This window comes from Lepidochelys kempii, chromosome 5 (assembly GCF_965140265.1).
Source record: "Lepidochelys kempii isolate rLepKem1 chromosome 5, rLepKem1.hap2, whole genome shotgun sequence".
NCBI classification, from domain to species: Eukaryota; Metazoa; Chordata; order Testudines; family Cheloniidae; genus Lepidochelys; species Lepidochelys kempii.
In genome coordinates, this window is record NC_133260.1 from 111,410,054 (window position 1) to 111,423,682 (window position 13,629).

The 13,629-nt window shown below is 44.8% G+C and overlaps 1 protein-coding gene across 2 annotated transcripts in view; it reads left to right on the forward strand.

Annotated features, from left to right (window-relative positions):
- The window catches only part of SH3GL2 (SH3 domain containing GRB2 like 2, endophilin A1), a 144,566-nt gene that overhangs the window by 107,033 nt on the left and 23,904 nt on the right, over positions 1 to 13,629 (forward strand). For both annotated transcript variants that reach the window (XM_073345468.1, XM_073345469.1), the window contains exons 2-3: positions 3,508 to 3,576; positions 7,681 to 7,753. In XM_073345468.1, coding sequence (XP_073201569.1) covers positions 3,508 to 3,576; positions 7,681 to 7,753 — 142 coding nt within the window. The remainder of the gene's footprint in view (positions 1 to 3,507; positions 3,577 to 7,680; positions 7,754 to 13,629) is intronic.

The window sequence follows — 13,629 nt, forward strand, 5'->3', positions numbered from 1 at the left end:
AGATCCCTGTCAGATGCTTTCCTGCTTCTGTGGTTGGGGGCTCTGATGTACACCTTCCCTCCAGTGCCATGCTGCCCAGGGTCCTCCTGAAGATCAAGCAGGACAGGACAAAGGTCATCCTCATAGCGCTAGTGTGGCCGCACCAAGACTGGTTCAGCATGCTGCTGGAACTCTTTGTGGCAAAACCCTATCACAGATGGTGCTCAGGGCAGACCTGTTGTCCCAGAACCATGGCAGTCTTCTGCACCTCTTCATCTGACGGCTTGGCTGCTGCACGACTAAATGCGCAAGAACGGCAAGTCCTGTTGGGCAGTAAAAAGTCCTCCACCAGGGGCACCTACCTAACCAAATGGAAGGAATTCACCTGCTGGATGGTGAATAAGGGGGTCTGTCCCAAGCAAGCCCCATTGCAGGTGATTCTAGACTACCGTATGCACCTCAAGCTTCAGGGCTTGTTGCTCTCATCCATCAAGGTCCATCTAGTGGCCATCTTGGCCTTCTATCTACCACTTGAAGGCAGATCAGTTTTCTCTCAGGATACCACAGCCAGATTCCTCAAGGGTCTGGAGCACCTCTACCTGCACGTCAGGGATCCTGTTCCTCCGTGGGACTTGAATCTGGTGCTATCACGGCTCATGGGTCCCTCCTTTGAGCTTTTGGCTTCCTGCTGTCTCCTTCTCCTCTCCTGGAAGGTCGCATTCCTGCTTGCGGTAACATCGACCTTCTGGATAGCCAAGATTCAGATGCTCACCTCAAAGCCACCTTACATGATTTTCTACAAGGACAGGTCCAGCTAAGACCTCATCTGGCCTTCCTTCCTAAGGTGGTCTCTCAGTTTCATTTGAGCCAAGACATTTACTTACTGGTCTTCTTTCCAAAGCTTCATTAATCAGAGGAGGAGCGCAGGCTACATGCCCTGAACATCAGGAGGGCTCTGGCCTTGTACATTGAAAGGACCAAGCCATTCCATAAGTTGATGCAATTATTCATTGCTGTGGCCGACAGGATGAAAGGTCACCCTGTTTCCACTCAGAGAATTTCCTCCTGGATCACTGCCTGCATTCATTTTTGCCATGATCAAGCAAAGGTGCCGCTCCCCAGTGATCGTCACCACCCACTTTATCAGGGTGCAGGCATCTTTGGCAGCCTTTTTGGCCCAAGTGCCTATCCAGGACATATGTAGGGTGGCCACCTGGTCGTCGGTCCACACCTTTACATCCCACTATGCACTGACCCAGCAGGTCCCAATCACTGCAAGCCACCAAACGATGAACTCCGAGCCCACCTCTGTAGCTACTGCTTGTGAGTCACCTTGAATGGAATCGACATGAGCAAGCACTCGAAGAAAAAACGGTTACCTACTTTTTCGTAACTGTTCTTCAAGATGTGTTGCTCGTGTCCGTTCCATTACCTGCCCTCCCGCCCCTCTGTCAGAGTTGTCGGCAAGAAGGAATTGAGAGGGTATAGGGTCGGTGTGCCTGATATACCAAGGCATGAGCACGGCACTCCAGAGTGAGTCACAGCCGGCCCTAAGGATACTGCTAAGGCAGAAGTCTCAGACAACCGTGCACGTGGACACGCACACACCTAGAATGGAATGGACATGAGAAATACATCTCGAACAACAGTTACGAAAAGGTAGGTAACCGTTTTTTCTTATTTGAGTGCTTGTTCATGTCGATTCAATAGTGCAGACCACACAGATTCATCTGCATTCAGAGTAGCAGCAGGAGTGTGTCTGAATGGAAGCTTTTCAGCTCTGCCCATCCAGTCTTTATTGGGGAAATGAGATAAGTAAAGTGCTTCCTCTCTCTTTCTTTCTTTTTTTTTTTTTTTTTTTTTTTTTTTTTGGTGGAAACCACCTAGTATTGTGCATGATTAACACAACTGAATGAATCTGTACTAGTCAGGTTTTGGCTACTACTCAATGAGGAGCTGACGACAATAAACAAAGAGAAGCTACAACTGTTTCCTATTTGGTAGGTAATGTTGTGTGTGCAATGGCTCTGCATTAGTAAGTACTCAAGTGTGGGTACCTTGCAGCACTGCTGATTTACAAGAATGAATGAACTTGATGAGATTAATCACATTTCTGTATCTTGTTCACCATAGGCAAGTATAGAAAGGGGGACTTGTTCCCCCCTCTAATGAAACAGTAAAATGCCAGACTGCACCTCCCCTGAGGTCTCCCTCTGCTTTGTGCCAAGCTAGCCAAAAAGTAAACAGAGTGGTTGAAACCAAGTGGAAACACACGTGTTATTCTGACTTCATTTACACCTGTGTAACAGGAGTAACATTATTGAATTCAGTAGTTACACTTGTTTCTTACCAGTATAAGAGAGATCAGAATCAGACGCATAGAAGAATATGTACAATTAAATGATGTACAGTATAATGAATCGCAAATTACAGTAAAAACTGAAAATAGTGTGTAATTTAGTGTGACAAATGCAGACACAGTGTATGATGAGAACAGGCAGTGGGCCAAATCCATCTAATTGACTTCTGTGACACCAGTCATAAATTTAGCCCGTTGTTACAAACAGTGCTATTACAGTGAGTTTCCTACAGATTCATTGGTGACTGGTGCTGTATAACAGTCACCAGTACAATCCATTATCATTCGTATTGTTGACGAGAAAGGGAAACTCCATTTAATGTGTTCCAACATGAATCAGGAAAATGAAAGGATATCACAAAATCATTTCCAAATCATCTCCACACTGAGCATTTTGTGAGAAATGAAGACTTGTCAAAGCTATGTCACCGGAGTTCACTTTATTCCTTATTTCAACTGAAATTTCATCAAGTTTAATATTTTTATACATATCTCATATGACCACCACTGCTTTCTGATATAATTGTTTGTTCATGTAATTACTACAAGCCCATGCATGGTATGAGAATGATTTTCTATGGATGTTTCTTTTATGTAGGGAAAAATTGGGATGTAAATTTGATTTCTAATGATATGAGGCTGAGTTCTGGCTTGAGCCATGTATGCATCTGAAGGTCAGGAGGGAGCATCCCTGTCCAGGGGGAGTGTGCAACTCATCCTAACAAGCTGTGTGGCTGTTTGCCCCTTCAAGTAGCTAGAGTGCTTATAGGGGATTGTGAGGCTGATTCTGCTCAGAGGTGATGGATATGGTCCTTTTAGTTCAAGCAGTAAAGACTTGTTCTTTGAGATCCTGGGTTCATCCCCCCAAGATGTAAACGAGTAGAGCCCCAATCCTGCAAAGACTTCTTTCACGCACCATGTGTAATCCCATTGACAGTAATGTAGGATTGAGGCCTAAGAGAATAGACCACAAAGCTATTTTTCACGCCTGACATAGGTCATATATTTAAACTCAGTTCTGCAGAGGTGATTGGCTGATGCATCTGGTCACACTATACCAGCTAGTTTCTTATAGGAAAATACCTTTGCACTGGAAACCAATGTATATATGAGAATTCTGGGTAGATCTTCAGTCATCTCTGATCTTACCTTTTGTTTTTAATCCACAGAAAGTCAGTGAGAAGGTTGGAGGTGCAGAAGGAACTAAGTTAGATGATGACTTCAAAGAAATGGAGAGGGTAAGTCTGAACATAAGTATTAGTTTTTTGTGTTTTGTTTTTAAATCCACCATAAAAAGATAAGTGATTTAGCAGCATGAGTCTCCTGACTTATATTCCTAAATCATTGTACAGCTGAGTTGCACTTATGGTCTGTTACCCCCTTTTATTTTCTAATAAAGAAATATAAATAACAAATATTACATGCAGAGATCAGTGATATCTGCCTCAATTTAGCCCTGAGTTAATCCACTGTAGTGGATCCCTGAAAGCAGAAAGTTTGCCTGGATGGATGAATATTCTTATGGCACAAAGATCCCACAATCCTCAGCTCATTGAGGTCAGTCAAGAAGGGCAGAGCTGGCTGAGGAAAGACTGTATCCAAGATGCTCAGGATATTTGCAGTTTCAGAGCATCCCCCCAAGCAGCCTTCACTGGGCAGAGCTCCTTTGGATCTAGAGCTGCAGTTAAGATATGCCTTCCCCCATCAGAAACTCCATGGATGCTGAAAGTGACAACAGCACCTGCCTTCCCATGGCTGTGAATCCCTCTTGGAAGAAAAGGGATTACAATACTGTGTGGGTGTATGTAATGGGGTGTCCACCCAACACAGGACTGACAGGAATTAAGATGGCCAGGTAGGCCAATTACCTCTACAGACTGCACCTGGAGGAGAGCAGGAAGCTAACTGAAAGCAGGCTTAGCTGGGCAGGAATGGGGGTGGGAGGGGGGGGCTATAAAGCCAGGTAGCTGGCAACAGACAGGGGCTGCTGCTGGGAAAGGCCAGTCACTCCCTGGGAAAAGAGAGGAGTATTTGGAGGCTTCAGAGGCATGCAGCCTGCAGTCACTTCCTTGGAAGTGGAAGCAGGGGTTGGAGTTGATACACCCAGGGACAGGAGGGGAGACGGGGGATAGGAAGCAGTCAAGGGAGGAAGCAGTGAGAATGGAAAGCCCAGAACTGCTGAGTTGAGGGTCCCTGGACCGGAACCCAGAATAGGGGGTAGGCCCAGGTTCCTCTACAAGGCACTGAGGGTGTGGCATAGACCAGTGGGGCAGTGAACTGGAATACTGCCTGGGTCACCGTGGGAGTGACAGAGGATTGAAGGACTGTACCCCAGAAGGAGGGAAATGCTGAGTGACCTAGCCAGAGGGCTAAGCTGTGAAGAGCACACTGCAGTTTCTGGAATGAGAAAGGGTCAGCAGACCACAGAGTGAGTCAGAGCGACGGTGTACAAACTGCGGAAGGAGGAGTCTGCCTCAAGAGCTAATCCCCTGAGTGACCAGGAGGAGGCTCCAGACCAGTGGTGAGTGATGCATCCCATGACAGTGTATACACACAATCTTTCATCTAGAGGGGTGAACACTCCACACCTGTATGCTTAGCTCTCCCTCTCTCTGCAAAAATGTCATCCTGAACATAGAGGAAAAGCATAAGTGGGGGCCTTTCCTTGCTCACATTACTAAACATCTGTAGAATTTATTTTGCTCCTGCTTTGCACTGAGGCAAAACATAAAAATTATCATCAAAAACAATTTTTTTAGAAGGTTCTCAGCAGTTGAGATTTATAATGAAAACTAGGACAATGCTTTAGTTAAGGGTGAGTTCCATTTTATGCTTGTGAACAGTGTGAGATTGGCACCCCCAGAGAATGAAATCTATTGTTTATCCACAGAACAGCAAAGTCATATGCACCAACCCACACCATAGTTCTTCAACTCTGACATAGAGGGACCAGCTCTAGAAGTGACCAGCTCAGTCCCCATGGCCATTCATTCAATGCTCTCTGCAAAGATTGCTGATATGGTTGCCAATTAGAGCCAAATCTAGAGGTGTTTGTTCATATGGACAGCACTCTGCTAGGAAAGGATCATCAGTGCGTATTCCATAGGTCACTGAGCTACCATGATATGCCACAGTAACTAACGTGTTATGATCTATCTGGATTGCAACACATGGTCAACAGGTGAGATTCTGTACTCCCTGATCAGCCTTCTCAGCTGTGAAGGCTCCATACAAGCATGGTGGAATTAAACATTACAAATAAGTACATTTTAAAACAAAATTGTTCACCAACTTTACCTTCCACAGAAGTGTTGTGAGGCTTAGAAATGTAAGGATGAGATTACTCTTCTTGAGAATGCTAAAGTGAGGGATTGGAGCAGAGAAAACTCCTCTCCTCTCTGTCTTCATTATCCAAGATGCTCGCTTCCAGCCCTTCAGTAAACACTGGAAATGTTCTCTCCCCTGATGCATAGTCCCTGCCTGTTTTACATGCTCTGCTACCCAGCTCTTCAACACAGAGCCACTTCTGGGCTTGGTACCAGGAAGGTCTGCTACTCCCTGCTGCCCTTCGCTATTGGGAAGGAGCCAGAGCTGACAGATGATAAAGACAAGATACTATGGGAGGGAGGGCAGGCAGAGGAAGCTGTGACTAGCTCATCTCAGGTGATTTTTTTAAAAAAAAAATTAAATAAAAATGTAGTGTTTGGAGAAATTTACTCTGCAGGACAGAAGATGTACTGTAGAGAAGTACAACAATGTATTTGCGTAAGTGCAGCATGCATGCACAATATGTAATAGAGAACCACAGATCTACGGAAGCAGACTCAGAGCAACATTAGAGGTTTTTAAGGTCAGGCTTGACAAAGCCCTGGCTGGGATGATTTAACTGGGAATTGGTCCTGCTTCGAGCAGGGGGTTGGACTAGATGACCTTCTGGGGTCCCTTCCAACCCTGATTCTATGATTCTATGATTCTAACATATTTCTGTTTGGGCCTGATCCTGAGAGGTGCTGCATAGCCCCTGGCAAGTGCTGACTACCTGGAACACCTAAGGAAATCAGTGGGTTTTGAGGATGCTCAGAGTCAAATACATCTGGCCTTTATGGATCTGGGATCTCAACCATTCTTTTCTTCTTGTTAAAGAAATAAATTATAAAATAAGTATTTCTTTAAACATAAACTATCGTTACACATATTTTCCCAATATAACTTTATTGAAAAGCTAATGGAGAACTTACAATTTAAAAAATGCTCCCATAACATTAAAAACATTTAAGTTTTTAAAAAGAAAATGGGTGCAAGAACAGATATCAAAAAGGTACATGAGAACTCACTGACTCCAACAATATGAGCAATTATAACAGAGAAGTTTACTATGAACTCAATTCAAATCTATACTCTTGGAAACAAAGCCAGAGTCCCAACATAACTGACGGTGAAAGCGTGCTTGGGAGAGGTATTTTTGAGATGATTTTGAGCATGACCTATTGTTTGTTGTTTGCTGTGTTATAGGTGTATTTATAAAGTCAAAATAAATATGTTGGTAATTTGTGAATTGCTGCTGTTGTGAAAAGAAGGTGAGATTACTCAGGATAACTTACTGTTCTTATCCAAAGAGAACCTCAAAGAGCCACAAAACCCCAGGTGCATGGCAGACTTCTTACAGCAGCCAATATGTTGAGGTTATATTGACGCTTCAGGACCTTTGCACAGTAACAAACTTCTGCCATCATACAAGTGAGAACATGTCGTCTGATTCTAAAGAAGGGCAGCATGTTTTTCTGGATTTCTGTAATATGGCCTCAGTTCATCTCCAGAGGCAGATTATTCAGCTGACTGTAAAATGAGGAGGGGTATTTGATTCTGGGAAGCCTGTGCAGGGTATGATGTACTGGTGTGATAGCAGCTCACCAGTCAGGCCCTCTCAGGAGACCAACTGCAGGGAGTTACATGGTCAGACGTAGAGAAACTAGTAGTCCAGCAGTAAGGTATGGATTACAATGGCTAGCTCTCCCTTGAAGAAAAAGATCTCTTTTTTCCTTGTACCACTGCTTCGCTCTTGTTGCTGCTTAGGGTTTGGAATCTCCTTGGGAGCTGGGCCTACAAACATGTGGTTCTGCTCCAACTCAGGAGATGGCTTGTTTATGCAGTATAACCGTTCACCAGGTATGTTATCTTATAATCACCCCGCCCAGCACCACTGCTACACTTATCACTCACCTTCTCCAACAAGAATCCTCAGGGGAATAAATCTAAGAAGAAGAAAAATGAGTTTTCTTCAAAATTTCACTTTTGTCTGTCTTGTGTCTCTCCTTTTTATATTTTTCCCATTATAATTTCAGAAAGTAGACGTCACCAGCAGGGCTGTGATGGAAATAATGACCAAGACAGTAGAATATCTTCAGCCCAACCCAGGTAATGAAACTTCTAACTGAGTCGCAGTATGCTTTAAAGATGTTAACCGTTTCTTGCTTGTTCTAGTTTAGAGAATACTTTGTCAGTAGCCTTTGCCACTGTACTGCTTAACCACCCTTCTTGTAAGGGGACTCAGCTGGGACTTGTCGCTTGGTGGGGCAACACATCGCCTCACTACGCTCTCTACTGGATTGGGGAATACCCAGTCTATGGCCCAGGCCCTCAGGCTGGGTCCTGCAAGCAGTTTGATATAAGCCCAGGCCCTGGGACAGGGCAGGGCAGCAAAGAAACAGTCAAGGGCTCAGACCCTCAGGCAGAGGCTGAGCAAATAGTCAATATAAGACCAGGCTCCTAGCTTTAGCAACCAGGGGGAGACTGCCACCCGTGAGGTGGGTGGCAGGGGGGACGCAGGCCCACCCACTCCACTGCATCCCAGCCCGAGGTCCTAGCAGTGGTCGAAGACTCGCTGCTGTGCCAGTGGGGATCCTGGCCGCAACACACTGACATGGGCTCTGGCTGTGCTGCAGCCAGACTGGGGTCGGCTGCCCCCGGGCTACTTCCGGACTCCCTCTAGAGGGTACCTGGGCCTACAGGCGAGGGGTAGACTTGGCCGCTCCTCTGGGCGTCGGTCAGCATCCGGCATTGGCCGGTCCGGCCAGTCCTCGGGTCAGCCGCGGCTTACCGGGTCTCCCAAGCCGGAGCCAGGCCACGGGTATCTGGCCTCTCCAGCTGCTCTCGCCCAACTGAGCTCTGGGGTTGGGCTTTTCTACTTCCTGTCTTGCACCTTGACCTCTTGGGGGGAGGGGGGCGGGTGCAGGATCCACTGGCTCCACCCGCTTTTGTGTCTGGGGAGGTTCTTCCCTCGGTGGGGTGGTGGGGCACCACACCGCGTCACTACGCTTCTCTTGGGAACTAGTTCTTTCTGGTATATTCCAGTGGAGTATGTTTCAGTGTATTGTGTGTATGTGTCCCTTGCACATACATGTGTTGATTCTGATCTCAGTTATGCTGGTGTAAATTAGGATTAACACAAAGTTAATGGAGTTACACTGGAGTGAACTACATTAAATGAGATCAGGTGGTGGTGATGGTTTCTCTAGTACCAAGGCCAGTTGTGCCAATAGTAGCATCAGATTATTCAGAATTACAGCCGCCCGTTTCAAATTAGAAAGTATAGTTTTCTGTCCTTCCCAGTAGCCAGCAATTAATCAATGTAGGCTACGCTGGGAGTTAAAATGTGGGTGAATAAGTGGTGTGGGGTTCTCCTGAATTTTCAGCCGAGCTTGGTGAAGTCTCTCTCATGTGACCATTCGAAGACTTCACAAAAATTACTTGCTTAATTGAGGTAATTTCCTAAAATAGGTAAAATAGAGTTGCACTCAATACATTTCAGGATGGTTTGCATAGTTGTTTAACCTTCCTGGGCAACCTCCTTTTTTAATCTGTTGTATTGGTTTCATTTCAGATGCTTTCTGCTGACTACTGCAGTGTCTGAGCATGAGATTTGATTATAATTAAATTCACTGATCCTCCACTCTCATATTATGGAACAATCTAGAAAGTAGAAACGGATGAATATTTGCATCAGGATCTTAAAAGTGAACTGAAAAGGTTTTGCTGAAAGTTTAAAAACTTGATTTTAAGAATGCAAAAAAGGAGATGCTAATCATGCCTACCTCTTGCATAAGATGTTTCATCTGTAAATCTCAAAGTGCTTTATCAAGGACTCACTATCATTATCTCCATTTTATAGATAGGAACGTAGGCTTAGAAAGTGATTGCTGAGAGTCCTACAATGATGATAAAGCTGGGACTAGAACCCATGTAACCTGAGTTATAGTCTAGTGCTACCCACTGAGTGAGTGTTACTTTAAAGTATAACTGTCACTGTATTTTAATAAAATTACCCTTTCCAAAAAGAACCTGAGACTCCTACCTTGTGAGTGGCATCAGAAATACTATATGTGAGGGAAATCAAGATAGGGCTTTAGAATGGGAAAGTTATTTCAAGCCTGGGTTGACAGAGAAACCTGGAATGATACAGTTCTAAATTTTTCATTGTCTAGGGGATGTCTACACATGGATTAAACAAACCCCGTTCTGGCCTAGGTCTGCGGACTCAGGCTCATGGGGCTCAGACTCCAGGGCTGAAAAACTACTGTGTAGATATTTGGGCTTGGACTGGAGCCCAAGTTCTGGGACACTACGAGGATGGAGGGTCCCAGAGCTTGGGCTCCATCCAATATCTATGCGGCAATTTTTAGCCCCAGAACCTGAGTTAGCTGGCCTGGGCCAGTTGTGGCCATGCCACAGGTCTTTTGTTCCTGTGAAAAGGTACCATTACAGCCTGATCCAGAGCCCACTGAGGTCCGTAGAAAGACTTCCATTGAGATCAAAGGGTTTTATCTTGGGCCCTTAGCAAGGCAGCAAATATTTTAGGGTAATTTTTTGTTCATCTTCAGCACTCAATACATTTGTGAGCAATGGCTACATATTGTTTTATCAACATTTGGAATCTTGGAGATTTAAAACAAATTTGAAAAGCCAAACCCTTTGAACTTTACCATTAAATCAATCCATCTAACTCTTCCTTTTCTTTCAAGACTGAATAATCCTAATTTTTGCCTCTCCCATCATATGTAAACCCTACTGTACTTCACATAAACCATCTTTGTTGCTCTTATCTGACTGTTTTCCATCTGTTATGGCTCAGATTTGCAAAGGAACCAAAGGGACTTCAGCACCCTATTCCCATTGAAATTTGATGGGGTTCTGAGCACTGGGAGAGGGAGATACCTGCAGGAGACTTGAAGGTGGGGTAGGCTTGCCAGACAAGCTAACCAGAGACATCTGGCAAGGGGAGGGAACCACAAGCAGCTGGTTCCTTATAAGAGAGCTGAAGCAGTTGCTTGAGGGAGCTGACTCTGTAAGTCTACAGGGGAGTTAGTGGCAAGCTGAAACCCAGGTGAATCACCCCCTTAAAACTCATTGAAAAAAGGGAAAAGGCTAGATGAAGGAACCCTTTCACTCACCAGGCTCTGCGGTAAGAGCTATGCCTTGGCCTCTGAATTCTACTTTTGAGTTGTTATCTGAATAAACCTAAGCCCCTATAAGGGTGGTAATTGGACAAGCAAGTGTGTAGGGTCTCTGTAAAAGGGCATGGAAGAGGGAGAATAAAGGCAGAACAGAGACACCCAGACACAAGATGGGACATGGGGGCAGGCATCTCATCCACACATACCTAATTCACCGAGGCTTCTTTGAAAATTCCAGCCAAGATGTTTCTTAAATTCAGGTGAACATAGCAGTGTCAAAAAAGTGTTCCATTGCTGCTATAATGCCTTCAAACAAATTGCATTTTTTAACAGACCTCACACATCCAGTTTCCTTTTCTAACTGCCACTGCACTCTGAGCAGATATCTCTATTGAGCTACCTGGGATAAGCCAAACTGTTCACGGGGATAGTCAAAGTATTTCCATTAGGCTTCATAACTCTTAAACATTTTACATTAGAGGCTCCCATCAGATCATACACAGCTACAGCAGTCTCTCAGTAACACCAATGACTTACTATGAGAAGAACTTGGCCAAGCCAGTACATGTGAAAAGTTTGGCTGTTTTTTGTCAACGTGAGTTACCTTACACTTATCCAAGTTCAATTTAGTCTGGAAAGCTGTTGCTTAGCTTTCAGTGGGTTGTCTTAAAGGATATATAAATACCAGACAGGAATAAAATCGGAAGGAAGCCTTGAGAGAAAAGGTGGTCCACCGGTTAAAGCCGTAGCCTGGTACTTGGGACACTTGGGTACCAACCACTGCTTTGCCACAGACTTCCTGTGTGATCCTGGGCAAGTCATTTAGCCTTTCTGGGTATGTATACACAGACTTAAACACCTGTGGCTGCCCCAGGTCAGCTGACTCAGGGTCATTGGACCGGGGCTGTAAAATTGCTGTATAGACATTCAGGCTCAGGCTGGAGCCCTGTGAGGGGGGTGGGTCCCAGAGCTCAGGCTCCAGCCCAAGCCTGAATGACCACACAGCAATTTTTAGCCCCACAAGTCTGAGCGAGCTCACCTGGTCCACCCACAGCTGTAGCACAGGTCTTTTATTCCAGTGTAGATGTAGTCTTTGCACCTCTGTTCCCTAACTAGTGCGCCAAGACCTGTTCGTTCTATCTTAGATCCTTATGTGCCCCCATTGCCATCTTATCTGAGCACCTCATCATCGTTAATGTATGCATCTTTCTACAACATCCTGTAAGGTATGGAAGTGCTATAAGCCCCATTTGATAAGCATGGCATTGAGACCCAGAGTGCCTAAGTGACTTGCCCAAAGTCATGGAGAAAGTCTGTGGTGGAGCAGGGACTTGGGGGACCTGGGTTCAAGTCCTAGAGTGCCCTAGCCATCAGACTACCCTTCCACTCTCTTATTACCCTGCTAAAAAGATTGCATTGTGGAAGAACCTAGAGGCTGATTCTGATCTTGTATACATCAGTTGTAACTCCACTGAAATCACCATGGAGTAACTATGAAGTCAGTTGCAGTAGTATAAAACCAGTTTGTGTGACATAAGACTCAGTCCCTGGGTCTTGTTGCTTTCATTTGAATAAATAATATTCTTTGAGGCATACTGTGCAGTAATTAGCTAACAGCTGAATGGGTTTGTGTGTCTGCAGAAGTGTGTAGACATCTGCCATAGCATAAAATAAAATAAAAGGCCATTAACCAGACAAATTTCTTATCAGAGTAATTGGCCAATTTTCATTCTCCTTGAGTGAGTAAGTATTAAGGTATCGTATCTTCCTCTATTGTGGGTCTTACCTCTGCAGCATGCAAATGTGACCGGTAACATGTATAAACAGAAAAGAGAAACAAAATCAGATCTTACAAATGTGATTCTAAAACATAGTTCTGGAAATAGTTGCTGAATGGGAGCCTACATTGGTTATATTCTGGATTCTGGCCAAGATTCTCAGCAGTGCGAATGATTTGGGGTGCCTTAGTCTCTTGGGGGTCCAACCTGAGTCATCTAAAAGGGGCCAATTTGCTGAGGTGAGATGCCCAGCACTTTCTGAAAAATCAGTCCCTTTAAAGATCTCTTGAGTTGAGCACCCAAAATCTGAAGAACCCCAAGTCACTTCTGAAAATCTTAGCTCAGTGTTTAAAAATACACACATGGCCTCCGCACCTTACAGGATTCCTTCCTCGGGCCATGGTGCTGCACAGTGCTTTAGTGAGGTTCCATGCTCATACAGGATCTGCCAGCATGGAGCTCATTGTTGGATTGGAGCTACAGGCACGCAGAAGACTCAGGTTTGGTGGAAGGATAGACTAGTGCACTGTTTCTCAATCTTTTTGCTATCAGGGACCAGCTTGTTGCCTTCCTACACTGTGTCAGGGAGATCTCAGGAACCTCGGTGCTGGTCCAGGGACTGGTCGTTGAGAAACACTGGACTAGTGTGATACAATGGTCGATTTATGAGCGTTGCAATGATTGGCTTGCAGAGATCAGACAGAAACAACAGACAGCACTTGCAACAGTTAGGCAGCTTAACCAAGAGGAACCAAGGCAAAATCATAAAAATCTATTTTAAATATTCTAGAGCTGGAACATTTGAGTCATATGTAATGTATCAACACTATATATGAATCCTGTAAGAATTCCATATGCTGTGTGAAACAGATCAGTAATCTAACAGTGATGTAAACATGTATAATTAATAGACAGCTAACATATTGTCATTACTTCTGACTGCCCCTACCCTGCCATGAGGCTTGCTGGAGAAAGCTAGCAAATCTACTGACAAAAGCAGTTAGATCTCTTGGGTGCTCCTATGCAGTGCAGTCTTCATTTCTGTGCTCAATTCCCACTTTAG